Raw genomic sequence first — 13,632 nt, 5'->3', positions numbered from 1 at the left:
ATTTGACGGTAAATGGCCCCGTCCATCGTCCCTTTGATGCGGTGAAGTTGTCCTGTCCCCTTGGCAGAAAAACACCCCCAAAGCATAATGTTTCCACCTCCATGTTTGACGGTGGGGATGGTGTTCTTGGGGTCATAGGCAGCATTCCTCCTCCTCCAAACACGGCGAGTTGAGTTGATGCCAAAGAGCTCGATTTTGGTCTCATCTGACCACAACACTTTCACCCAGTTCTCCTCTGAATCATTCAGATGTTCATTGGAAAACTTCAGACGGGCCTCTATATGTGCTTTCTTGAGCAGGGGGACCTTGCGGGCGCTGCAGGATTTCAGTCCTTCACGGCGTAGTGTGTTACCAATTGTTTTCTTGGTGACTATGGTCCCAGCTGCCTTGAGATCATTGACAAGATCCTCCCGTGTAGTTCTGGGCTGATTCCTCACCGTTCTCATGATCATTGCAACTCCACGAGGTGAGATCTTGCATGGAGCTCCAGGCCGAGGGAGATTGACAGGTCTTTTGTGTTTCTTCCATTTGCGAATAATCACACCAACTGTTGTCACCTTCTCACCAAGCAGCTTGGCGATGGTCTTGTAGCCCATTCCAGCCTTGTGTAGGTCTACAATCTTGTCCCTGACATCCTTGGAGAGCTCTTTGGTCTTGGCCATGGTGGAGAGTTTGGAATCTGATTGATTGATTGCTTCTGTGGACAGGTGTCTTTTATACAGGTAACAAGCTGAGATTGGGAGCACTCCCTTTAAGAGTGTGCTCCTAATTTCAGCTCGTTACCTGTATAAAAGACACCTGGGAGCCAGAAATCTTTCTGATTGAGATGGGGTCAAATACTTATTTCCCTCATTAAAATGCAAATCAATTCATAACATTTTTGACATGCGTTTTTCTGGATTTTTTGTTGTTATTCTGTCTCTTACTGTTCAAATAAACCTACCATTAAAATCATAGACTGATCATTTCTTTGTCAGTGGTCAAACGTACAAAATCAGCAGGGGATCAAATACTTTTTTCCCTCACTGTATTTCCTTCTTAAGGCATTTGCTTAATGCATTTGAGCCAATTAGTTGTATTGTGACAAGGTAGGCGTGGTATACAGAAGATAGCCCTATTTGGTAAAATACCAAGTCCATATTACGGTAAGAACAGCTCAAATAAGCAAAGAGAAACGACAGTCCATCATTACTTTAAGACATGAAGGTCAGTCAATCTGGAAAATGTCAAGAACTTTGAAAGCTTCTTCAAGTGCAGTCGCAAAAACCATTAAGCGCTATGATGAAACTGGCTCTCATGAGGACCGCCACAGGAAAGGAAAACCCAGAGTTACCTCTGCTGCAGAGGATAGGTCCAGCCTCAGAAATCGGCAATTAACTGCACCTCAGATTGCAACCCAAATAAATGCAGAGTAGGTGAACGGATGATCTCTGCATGTGTGGTTCCCACCGTGAAGCATGGAGGAGGTGTGATGGTGCTTTGCTGGTGACACTGTCTGTGATTTATTTAGAATTCAAGGCACACTTAACCAGCATGGCTCCCACACCATTCTGCAGCGATACGCCATCCCATCTGGTTTGCGCTTAGTGGGACTATCATTTGTTTTTCAACAGGACAATGACCCAAAACACACCACCAGGCTGTGTAAGGGCTATTTGACCAAGAAGGAGAGTGATGGAGTGCTGCATCAGATGACCTGGCCTCCACAATCACCCAACCTCAACCCAATTGAGATGGTATGGGATGAGTTGGACCGCAGAGTGAAGGAAAAGCAGCCAACAAGTGCTCAGCATATGTGGGAACTCCTTCAAGACTGTTGGAAAAGCATTCCTCATGAAGCTGGTTGACAGAATGCCAAGAGTGTGCAAAGTTGTCATCAAGGCAAAGGGTGGCTACTTTGAAGAATCTAAAATAGAAAATATATTTTGATTTGCTTAATACTTTTTTTGGTTACTACATGATTCCATGTGTTATTTCATAGTTTTGATGTCTTCACTATTATTCTACAATGTAGAAAATATAAAAAATAAAGAAAAACCCTTGAATGAGTAGGTATGTCCAAACTTTGACTGGTACAGTATTTTATTCTTATTTACAATAACAGTGACTCCAAAATGACACAATACATTATTTACCATTCATTTCTACTAGCCACAAAATAATCTGGAACACAACCAAAACAAACAGCAAATGCATCATTGCGTGCTAGAAATATGGGACCAAATACTACACTTTTGACTACACATATAAGTGAATTTATCCCAATAATTTTGGTCCCCTAAAATGGGGGGACTATGTACAAAAAGTGCTGTAATTTCTAAATGGTTCACCAGATATGGATGAATACCCTCAAATTAAAGCTGACAGTCTGCACTTTAACCTCATAATCATTGCATCATTTCAAATCCAAAGTGCTGGAGTACAGAGCCAAAACAAAACAGAAAATGGTCACTGTCCCAATAATTACGGAGGGCACTATATATCCTCCCACCTATTAATCTTCATTTAGAAAGGGACAACACGCCCTTCACAACTCAAGTGTGACAGCCTTTATTTAAGCCTGTTGACACTAAGGTGATTGTCTGTCCCCTCAGAAGCTAATAAGTATTGGTACTGCCAGTCATAACGCATGAGTCATTACACACAGCGGGTGGGGTGGGGTGCTGTTTAAAATGCCAGGCCTGTTCCCCATTTATTATCTCATATCTCACTTGTTCTCCATGTACTTCTTTACTTCCTCCTACATTATCACCAGTCTGGGAGGAGTTATACATTACTGTTATGTCAAAATAGAAAAATGCATTTATCTTATAAACTTATATAAAGAATGAATATCAGAGGCATTCTACCAACCTCACCATTCTCCCCTCAATATCCCAGTGGGCCAAATTATGGCTGTCTATAAACTGTGTGTGGATCATTAGATTTTAGTGTCCTGGGTCAAAGCAAAGGCCATTTCATCAGTTACAGCCTCAGTTGGCTTTGAATGAAGGTTAACAGCTGGCGATATAAGCACCTATAAACTTCAATGCCACTTGATGACCGTCATTTCTCTCTGAGGGTAATGATACATATTGGCTCTGATTCTGGACTGAATTTATCAATCTCAGGTCAACTTGATGTTACATTTCGTCATTCAATGATCATCCACATTGAGATTAAAATGATTTGGAATAGAAACAATATAGGCCTACAGTTTTAGAATATGAATAATGCATTTCAAACACCTACACACATACTGTATCACACTATAACATATATTCTCATGAATTCACTATGATATGCTATGCACTATGTTTTCTTACTCTGTTGAGCTGGTCATTGCGTACTATCATCTCAGTGAGCTCTTTCAGGGCATCTTCCATGTGTGCCACAAACTGCAGGGAGGGCTGTCTGTGGGAGGCCCAGTGGTCCATTGCCTGAGCTGCCTGCAGGAGCAGTGAGTGAGCGGGCAGGGGCCTGGCGTCCCTACTAGCTGCCACCATACAGGACAGTAGCTGGCACACTGAGTCTGCCACCACCAACCTGTCCCCGTCCCTGTCCAGGCTAAGCCCTCCAGCCTCTGCTCCCATCGCCTCCCCCTCCACCCTGTTCGCCCCACACAGGCTTTGGAAGAACTGCATGAGGAGCAGCATGGCCTTTCCCAGAGGGCCTGACTTACACAGACTGGAGAATGGGATCTGGGGAGCCGTGGTGGTGACAGGTGGAAAGGCTAGCTGGGCACTGGGTGGTTCTGCAGAGTCTTGAGCGGGTCGCAGTGTCTCTTTGTTGTTTTCTGTCCCACAGCCGGAGTCTATATCTGAGTTGAGCTGGTCTTTCAACGAGCCTGGCTCCACGAGGTCCTGAGAGCAGGCCCATGAAACCATCTCCTGCAGGTTGCACCAAGTCAGACAGACATGATCTTATTAGGATCATTGTCAGCCTCATTATATTCTGTGACACTGAATGAAGCATTGTATCTACAACATTATTGGTTGTCACCCAATTAGCTTTGTTATTAAACCTCATTCAATCATGTCTCTCTCACCTTTATAGCAATCCACTGTCACCTTGTGTAATTTCATAGCACGTCAAAGGACGAGGGGCCTTCTTTCCAAAACAACCTTGTGTGTCCATAACCTCATTAGTGAGCTAGATACATTAGCCACAATGCTCCTTCAGTTCAATAATACACCCGGCTAATAGCTAGGCTCTGAAAACAGCAGCTTCTCCACTCCTCATGTAGACATTGTAATCCAATTACCATCCATGCAGAGCAGTCCTTTACTAACTGAAAATGAGCTACATTTAATGAGCATGAATCAGGCTGTTCATCAATTGAACAAAATAATAAACTGGAGGGAGGCTATTTACCGTGGCAGTACACGGCTGTAGAGCCACTGTGGCTCTGGGCCTATCCAGCAGCTCTAAAGTACAGTGGGCCTACTGTATTGTATATGTGATTGACCAATCTTGGTGACACATTCTTTTAATATTATGAGGTGTACTATAAGTCACACTTGGGGGAGAGGTGGTTAGCTAGCAGGGGGAGAGGATGGATGAATGAGACCCACCAGCACCTGCTCCACTGGTGTTCTTTGAGAGCATCTGGGTGAGTAGGAACTCTTGTCGCAGTCTAAGCACTTCCTCCTGAAGGCCCTGGGCTTTGGTTTTCCAGGCCTCATCCTGGCTCCTCAGTTTACTGGCCAAATGTTCCGGTTGCTGTCGACCACTTCTCCCGGGAGGTTTACTCTTCATTAGTACAACAGCCACTGCATGTTGAGCTTTCCTAACACCCCATTCAACGATGTCTATTCCTGAAAGCAACCGAAAACAATAATCTTGTCAAAGTAGCTATGTGATGTTGTTCTGTTAGCTAGCTAGCTAGCTATCTCCTAATCTTATTCACTACTAGACACTTCCCCCTATACTAGCTAGTCAATTAGCATTACATTTACATTTACATTTTAGTCATTTAGCAGACGCTCTTATCCAGAGCGATATACTGGCTCCCCGTGGGAAACGAACCCACATCCCTGCCGGCCAAACCCTCCCCTACCTTGGACGACGCTTGACCAATTGTGCGCCGCCCATGGGTCTCCCGGTTGCGGCCGGCTGCGACAGAGCCTGAACTCTAACCAGGATCTCTAGTGGCACAGCTAGCACTGCGATGCAGTGCCTTAGACCACTGCGCCACTCGGGAGCATTGGCCCCAGGCTGTGACGAGATTAGCCATCTTCGAGCTAGCAACTGTTAGCCCAACGTTTGCAAGAAATCGGCTAGCTAACGTTAGCTAGCCCAGCAATGTCACGATGATTTGCTGCATAACCCTGGAGATTGTAAACAAACCTTGGTTAAAACAAACAACAAGCGTCATGCTACAAACTAGCTAGCCAAACGCGTTAGCTAGCTCACCATCGGTAACGTTAGCAGGAGGACTTTGCTCCAGTTTGTGATCCATCAAGCCGAGTTCATCGTCACCTGATGAGGGGCGGAATTTCACAACGGTCATTTTAGCTAGCTAACCTTAACCATGTTATGTGGAAAATATCAGATATTGACTCCTGGACCGTCCGTCTGTAGGAGCACGTTAGCTGGCTAGCTAGATAGGCCATTGGTAGTTGGTTAGCCTCTCGCGCATGATGATAGCAGTCAATCATTTCAGAGCGCGCACATATGGTAATGATCTTAACTGCAATGGTTTTTACTACTGAACATATCCACTACTTTAAACTCCTTAGCTGACGTGTTTAGACTAGAATAAAATGTGGTAGACTTGACCTGCTCTTGCGGATGCCCTTGCCAATTTATTGAGATGCATGAATACACCACACCAAAAGCTTGATTTTATGTACCAAAAGCTTGATTTTATGTCTGTTTTAAAACGAATTTCCTGCAATTCTACGTAGTAATGATTTATGTTCACTACTTGGTCAATTGATTTGATGATTAAATATATGCAAATAAATGATATGAATTGATAGTTCAGCCCTGTGTTTCCTTTTATTATTTATTCTGTAATAGGTACACTATATATACAAAAGTGTGTGGACACGCCTTAAAATTAGTGGATTCGGTTATTTCAGCCTCACCCGTTGTTGACAGGTGTATAAAATCGAGCACACAGCCATCTCCAAACATTGGCAGTAGAATGGCCTTACTGAAGAGCTCAGTGACTTTTAACATGGCACTGTCATAGGATGCCACCTTTCCAACAAGTCAGTTCGTCACATTTCTGCCCTGCTATAGTTGCCCCGGTCAACTGTAACTGCTTTTATTGTGAAGTGGAAACGTCTAGGAGCAACAACGGCTCAGTAGCGAAGTGGTAGGCCACACAAGCTCACAGAATGGGACCGCCGAGTGCTGAAGCACGCAGCGGGTAAAAATCGTCTGTCCTCGGTTCCAACACTCACTTTCGAGTTCCAAACTGCCTCTGGAAGCAACGTCAGCACAATAACTGTTCGTCTGGAGCTTCATGAAATGGGTTTCCATGGCCGAGCAGCCGCACACAAGCCTAAGATCGCCATGCGCAATGCCAAGCGTATGTTGGAGTGGTGTAAAGCTTGCCGCCATTGGACTCTGGAGCAGTGGAAACACGCTCTCTGGAATGATGAATCACGCTTCACCATCTGGCAGTCCGACGGACAAATCTGGGTTTGGTGGATGCCAGGAGAACACTACCTGCCCGAATGCATAGTGCCAACTGTAAAGTTTGGTGGAGGAGGAATAATGGTCTGGGGCTGTTTTTCATTGTTCGGCCTAGGCCCCTTAGTTCCAGTGAAGGGAAATCTTAACGCTACAGCATACAATGACATTCTAGAGGATTCTGTGCTTCCAACTTTGTGGCAAACGTTTTGGGAAGGCCCTTTCCTGTTTCAGTATGACAATGCCCCCATGCACAAAGCGAGATCCATATAGAAATTGTTTGTCGAGATCGGTGTGGAAGACCTTGACTGGCCTGCACAGAGCCCTGACCTCAACCCCATTGAACACCTTTGGGATTAATTAGAACACCGACTGCGAGCTAGGCCTAATCGCCCAACATCAGTGCCCGACCTCACTAAAGTACCTGTAGAAATGTTCCAACATCTAGTGGAAAGCCTTCCCAGAAGAGTGGAGGTTGTTATAGCAGCAAAGGGTGGGGACCAATTCCATATTAATGCCCATGATTTTGGAATGAGATGTTCGACGAGCAGGTGTCCACATACCTTTGGTCATTTAGTGTATATTGTAACCATGTGTTCAAGCTAATCAAATCAAAGTTTATTTAGTGCTGTCCTTTTAGAACCACGAAGGGCGCTCTAATCGTTTAAAATAACACTCATCAAGATATGTTGCCTACACCTAATAGTCCTACTCATCATTTATTATTATTATTACAAATAGAAGATTATCACTTCCCACAATGGTGCTCGTTTAGTAAAGTTAGATCAAAGCTGAATCAATGTCTTGCAAGATCACATAACGATTAAGTAGTATTTTACATAACAGAACCGAATAGCATAGCAGGCCTATAACATTACTGCTACACCAAAAACACCTAGTTTTTAATGAGATTTTAGAATGGTTAGCTGAAGCTGAATAGTCAGAAATATATATACTGTATAATGCGCCAAAACTCAGAGCCACTATGCAGGATATATGCTTTGATTGAAACACAATAGAAGAAAGGCTAATAGTTTGTTAACATCATCTGCTCTAATTCGCTCACGAAACAGTAATTCAAGAAGATCTAAATGCATAGGCTATTCCCATGAAACTGATTGAGATCAATCAAATGATTGGCATGCAGATGCAGTGTTCACTGGTAAAACGTGAATAATTATAATTCCCGATTGACAGTGATGATGGCCTATTTTGAACGTAGGTATGCCTAACTTGGTGTTTGAAGGTATTAAAAATAGAACAATAGCACTACACCACTGCAAGTCAGATCTGTGGTAGGTCTGTAGCCGTGGTGTCTGTGTGCTGCATGTCTTCCCCGCTGGCTTCATCCATCTGAGCAGAAGCCAAAATGAAACCGTCCCGTGCTCATTATGAACAGGGTAAATAAAGGACCTTGAATGACAGCACCATGGACCACTCCTATGTTCACCCTGAGACTTAGTGCCACTGTTTTGATCTGCCCTGACCACGTTTTAGCCTTCTTCTCCATTTATATACATTGCGTCATAGCCTACACTTGGATTAGCCTACACTGTAATTCATTCAACTGGACTGGATTATTTTCCTGCACCAGCATTGCAATCCAATGCATGTACGATTTATGCAATAAACTGAGATGTATTGGGGCGCTGTAAATGTTTTGGGGCTGTGCTACAGAAGGCTATATCAGTCTGCTAATACAGGACTAGTAAAGGCCCAGAGTACTACTTTTGTGAAATTTTGTTTTTTAATAAATAAAAAAAATCCTATTTTTCAGGGGGTGCTGCAGCACCCCTACGTCCCGCGGCTATGCTCAAGGCCATCTCTTGACTCACAGTGACAGAGTTGTGACAAAGGAAAGCAGCAAGGAAACTGTCACTGTCATACCAGTCATGATGGAACAAGACCTTGGCCAGCGTCAGGTAGACGTACAGTCAAATACTTTAACATAGTAAACAAGTGATCAAAGAAGGCCTTCTCAGTTACAACAGAGAGTGGGGAGAAATTGTGTCCCAGTCATAAAATTGATTAGACTCTAAATTGACCTGATTTAAAGAAACTCATTGATTTGACAACATGAATTAACCCATGCTATTCAGGATTCTCATCATAAAGAATGATTCTAGCATCCAATCTACGTTCGATAAATAGGCTAGTTATGATAAACATCCTCTATTAATTACATTTAATTGGTTTACACATTGACATTATTAGGACTATTAGTTCAATATGTGAAGATGTTAGTCGTAATCTACAAGGACCCAGACCTGGGGGCAATATCCAAGTCACTATACATCAATCCCCACTGGGCACACAGACGTCAGTTCAACGTCTAGTTCTGATTTATATTTGGTTGAGTTGTCAACTAACGTGAAATCCACAAAAAAATTCACCATCATTGGATTTAGGTTAAAGGTTGTGTGAAAAAATATGAAATTCCCTTAAATTGATGACTTTTTGCAAATCCAATCAGTTTTCCACATTGATTCAACTTCATCACATTGAATTATTTTGTTGAAATTACATGTAAATGTTGACTCAACCAGTTGTTGCCCAGTGGGTCATGATTAGCATTTAAGCTCTCCTCCCAGATGCAGATGCAAATTCCACAAGATTGCAGAAAGTGTCTCTGTCAATGGAAATCCAATAAGCAACTGCTTGACCTCATTTTTCTCACAATCAGATGAGGATGATTATGATCCATTCTCTAAAGCTTGACTCTGTGCAACACCTGGGTGGGGAAAGAGAATGAACACCATCATCAAATTGTATTGAAAATTACAGCCTAATAAAGATTCATAATGCCCCACTTAAAAGTGAAGTTTAAGAAGAGTGAAGGCAGAACATGGAGCTAGACATAAAATATCCACTTGATAGGCTATAGAGACTTATTGGCTTCAACATCTTTACTCGAAAGGGAACAATATTTTTGTCAATATGCAGTGCACAATTGATTTCCTCTATGATAGAGTGACTTGAGGGATTGTGAGGATATAACTAATTCAAACGCTAATAGAGGTTGGCTTCCCTTTATATTTGCACCAACATATTAATAATTTACAAAGTTAATCACGAAGTTCACAAAACCCATCTGTCTCAACTCTCAATTTTCAACTTGTGGAGATACAAAAAGACTGGCTATATGCCATACAAAAAGACAGGCAGACAGGCTATGCCAGGGTTCCCCAACTGGCGGCCTGCATGTGATTGATTTTAGTTGGCCCCTCAAATGTTCTGAACAAAAATAACTTTACCATCTCCTCAAGAAAAAATTGGCTAGCAGCTGAATCTAGTTGATGATCCCTGGGCTACACCATTGTGGTTTTACATTGATTCAGCATATAAATAGGCCTGCCCTACAGCATTAACTTATGAGCCCTGTTGGTCTGACTGGAGGACTGTCATTTTTTGTAGGCTATAGTGCAGAGAGGTTGCCACATTGTCATTCATTTATACAGCCTACAACGTCTGTATGTTTTATTTATTGAGAGAACAGAGCACAACCAGTATTGTATAGTCTAAATACACTATAATGATATCACCAACAACATAATAAGTAGAATCATCACAAATCGTGACTTTCCCTGTTAAACTAATTACATTGTAAGGAACCTTCGAAGAGGAGCCTTCTGCAGACCGCCAGAGTGGAGCTATCCAAGGTTCTGATTTACAGTTTTCTGGCGATGCACTGTATCTCAATGCTATGTGGCCGAGTGCATTGTAAATGTACGATTTATTTTTGAAGATGTTAGTTAGGCCTATTGCAGATATCCTACCATAACAATATCTGCATGTCAAATAGTTTTTCTTGCTACGATGTATAAACCCAAGGGCATTAAGACCTGGTGGATGAAACCACTTGCTCAGCCTGGAGAGAGAGAGAGAGAGAGAGAGAGAGAGAGAGAGAGAGAGAGAGAGAGAGAGAGAGAGAGAGAGATCGATGATATCTGTAGGGTTCTGCCAGCGCGAGCGTTCTCTATAAAACCACGCGTGAAGCCTCGCCAGCGCCCAACTTCTGAAGTGCAGCAGATCCAACACAGTGCCTTTGAGAGCAGATAAACAGACTCAAAGAACAACGAATAAAGAACGCAAACTGCTACAGATCATTATCTGCACATTATCTGCACGTTTAATTGTGCAAACTAAGGACAATCAATATTGGATATAATGGAATTGCTCTTCTCATAATTATATTTAATTGAAAAGCTAAATATACAACCAACAGTAAAGTAAATAAATGGGAAGTCAAGACAATAAGGATATTTCAAGAAGAAGGGTTCACATTTTCTCCCTGTGATTGTTATATAATCAACGTGCCTCTGATGGACACCGATGGGGATTGAGCTGCGTTTAACCTGGAAAAGTGTAAAGGAATGCAACTTTTAAGTTGGGTAAGCAGTCCTAGTGCACCCTTTTTGAAGGGTTTTCTTCAACGCTCGATGAAGTGTCAAAAAAGTGTCGAGGAATGGAGCGCGCCAGTCAGTTGAAGCCAACGTCTTTTATTTATGTAGAGTTCTGGAATATGTCAACCAATGATACCAATGTCAATTTAACGACAAGAGTGGAGGAGAAGGATAGTTTGACTTTCCAAGCTGGTTTAGCAGTTACATTATCCCTGATTACTTTTGCAACAACATTATCAAATGCATTTGTTATTGCTACTATTTATCAATCCAGAAAACTGCATACGCCTGCAAACTTTCTGATAGCATCGCTCGCCCTGACAGACCTTCTGGTGTCGGTATTGGTGATGCCAATCAGCGCGCTATACACGGTGAGTCAAACATGGACTTTGGGCCAAGTTATGTGCGACATATGGTTGTCTTCAGACATTACGTGCTGTACCGCATCCATTCTTCATCTGTGCATAATTGCTCTGGACCGTTACTGGGCAATAACAGACGCGGTTGAGTACACCAAGAAGCGCACACCAGCGCGCGCTGCGGGGATGATCGTCACTGCCTGGGTGATTGCCATCTCCATCTCACTGCCGCCCTTCTTTTGGCGTCAGGTGAAAGCGGAGGAAGTTACCACTTGCAATGTGAACACTGATCACATTTTCTACACAATTTATTCCACTTTTGGAGCCTTCTATATTCCCACGTTGTTACTCATAGCCCTTTACGGTAGGATCTACGTGGAAGCCCGAAAGAGGATCTTGAAACAGTCGTCTAATAATAAACCGGGGAAAAGACTCACCTCTGCCCATTTGATAACAAACTCGCCAGGTACAAACTCTGTGGCATCCACCGCCTCTCTAAATTACGGGACGAACGAAATATCTTCTTGTGACGCTAATAGCTCACCTGCCAATGTAAACCATGTGAAAGTCACTGTATCCGACGCGCTCCTGGAGAAGAAGAGGATCTCAGCTGCCAGGGAAAGAAAGGCGACTAAAACGTTAGGGATCATTCTTGGAGCTTACATCATATGCTGGCTACCGTTTTTCATTTACACCTTAGTGGTTTCAGTCTGTGCCTCATGTTTATATCCAGAATTATTTGACATATTTACTTGGTTGGGTTACCTTAACTCTTTAATAAACCCCATCATATACACCATGTCCAATGAGGATTTCAAAAAGGCTTTCCACAAACTAATACGCTTTAGATATTGCAGGTCCTGAAAATAGGCTACCAGACAAAAAAGGCTGCCAAAACCATTACATTTTGTTCAGCTATGTCAAACTGCACCTCGCCAATAATTGCAACATGTTAACTCTCATTCATCATCAACCTGTAAACAGCAGTATTGTATCTTGCATGATTTCGAAACGCCTAGCAACAGTATTATTTTAATTACATTATAGCCTTCAGAGGCATACAGTACATGGCCTGCAGTCATATTCTGGAAACTTGATTATTTAGCAAAACAAGAATGTATTGATCTATCACTGCTAGCGACATTATTATACTAAATATATTATAGCCTACTTCATAGGCATACAGTACACGGCCTGCAGTCATATTCTGGAAACGTTATTATTTTGCAAAACAAGAATGTATTGATCTATCACTGCCATTATTGAACAATCTATCCAGAAACCATAGACTATAATCTCTGATGCCTTCCTTATGATTGGCAGTCATGAGATTAACACCCACCCTAAACAATTAATATTCCAACCTAAACCAACATTTCGATACATTTTTTTCCATTATTGATATGAAAGGTTAATATTAAGGAGTATGTGTTGGAAATCAGTAGACTTTGCCATGGAATCATGTAGCTTGTTCTGGGGGGCAGAATGTCTGAACAGACACAGTGGGAATAGAGAGGCTTGATATAACGTTTAATATTTAAACATGGATGGAAAGCCTGCTGTATGACCAACGCTGTATGACACACAGAGTTACTGTAGGCTAACTGGTATGAGGAAATTATAAGCACAAGGTTCTGAGCCCTCTAGGAGGGCCCCTCCCCCTTAGAAAGAAATAGGGTATGTCCCAATAAGAACTCCTTTCTCCTGAAGTGTACACTCATTCATCCCACGGGGGGCCAGTATGAAAAATGTATGCACTCTCTAACTGTAAGTCGCTCTGGATAAGAGCGTCTGCTAAATGACTAAAATGTAAAATGTAAATGTAATTCACTACTCCCCACATCTCTAAAATCATTGGATTGTTGTAGTCAATCATTCCACCATGTGTCTTATACCAGTCATTACCTTTCTTACACCAGTCATTTCCCTGCATACTTTGAGAGGAAGGAGATAAAATTGGGACACAGCCTACAGAGACCTTTTCCGTTCCATTTCTTGTATGTTTTCTACTGGTTCGACTCCTAAATGAGATCAGCATGGATTTTATGATAAAAGAACATCACTAATTTCATCTCATGGTCAATGTAAATAATCGTTACTCTATTACTTTATTGTGGGTAATATTGTTTACTTCAGACTGGACTATAATCTGACCTCTTGTTGTTAAACAAGCCACAATCAATGTATTTATATCCGTATGCATTGTAACATATATGTATGTGTGTATGTATGTATGTGTGTAAATG

At 42.3% G+C, this 13,632-nt stretch overlaps 2 protein-coding genes across 2 annotated transcripts in view; one reads left to right on the top strand and one right to left on the bottom strand.

Moving 5' to 3' along the window:
- Nucleotides 1-5,766, bottom strand: part of LOC121552624 (meiosis-specific protein MEI4-like) — a 34,474-nt gene extending 28,708 nt beyond the window's left edge. The window contains exons 1-3 of the mRNA XM_045211210.1: nt 5,395-5,766; nt 4,524-4,796; nt 3,286-3,901 (exon numbers count right to left, since the gene is read on the bottom strand). Of these exons, the coding sequence (XP_045067145.1) occupies nt 3,286-3,901; nt 4,524-4,796; nt 5,395-5,491 (986 nt within the window). The 5' untranslated portion in view covers nt 5,492-5,766. The remainder of the gene's footprint in view (nt 1-3,285; nt 3,902-4,523; nt 4,797-5,394) is intronic.
- A 4,894-nt stretch (nt 5,767-10,660) lies between these two features.
- Nucleotides 10,661-13,131, top strand: LOC121552491 (5-hydroxytryptamine receptor 1B-like). The gene has a single exon (XM_045211203.1). The coding sequence runs from the start codon at nt 11,090-11,092 to the stop codon at nt 12,248-12,250; it is 1,161 nt and encodes a 386-aa protein (XP_045067138.1). The 5' UTR covers nt 10,661-11,089; the 3' UTR covers nt 12,251-13,131.
- The last annotated feature ends 501 nt before the right edge of the window (nt 13,132-13,632 follow it).

This window comes from Coregonus clupeaformis, chromosome 36 (genome assembly GCF_020615455.1).
Source record: "Coregonus clupeaformis isolate EN_2021a chromosome 36, ASM2061545v1, whole genome shotgun sequence".
Taxonomy (NCBI): Eukaryota; Metazoa; Chordata; class Actinopteri; order Salmoniformes; family Salmonidae; genus Coregonus; species Coregonus clupeaformis.
Note: the sequence above shows the minus strand (reverse complement) of the source record. Positions and strands in the feature narration are given on the sequence as shown.

What these genes read in the sequence shown, in the direction of transcription:
- LOC121552491 (XM_045211203.1), top strand. Translation starts at nt 11,090, where the DNA reads ATGGAGCGCGCCAGTCAGTTGAAGCCAACGTCTTTTATTTATGTAGAG.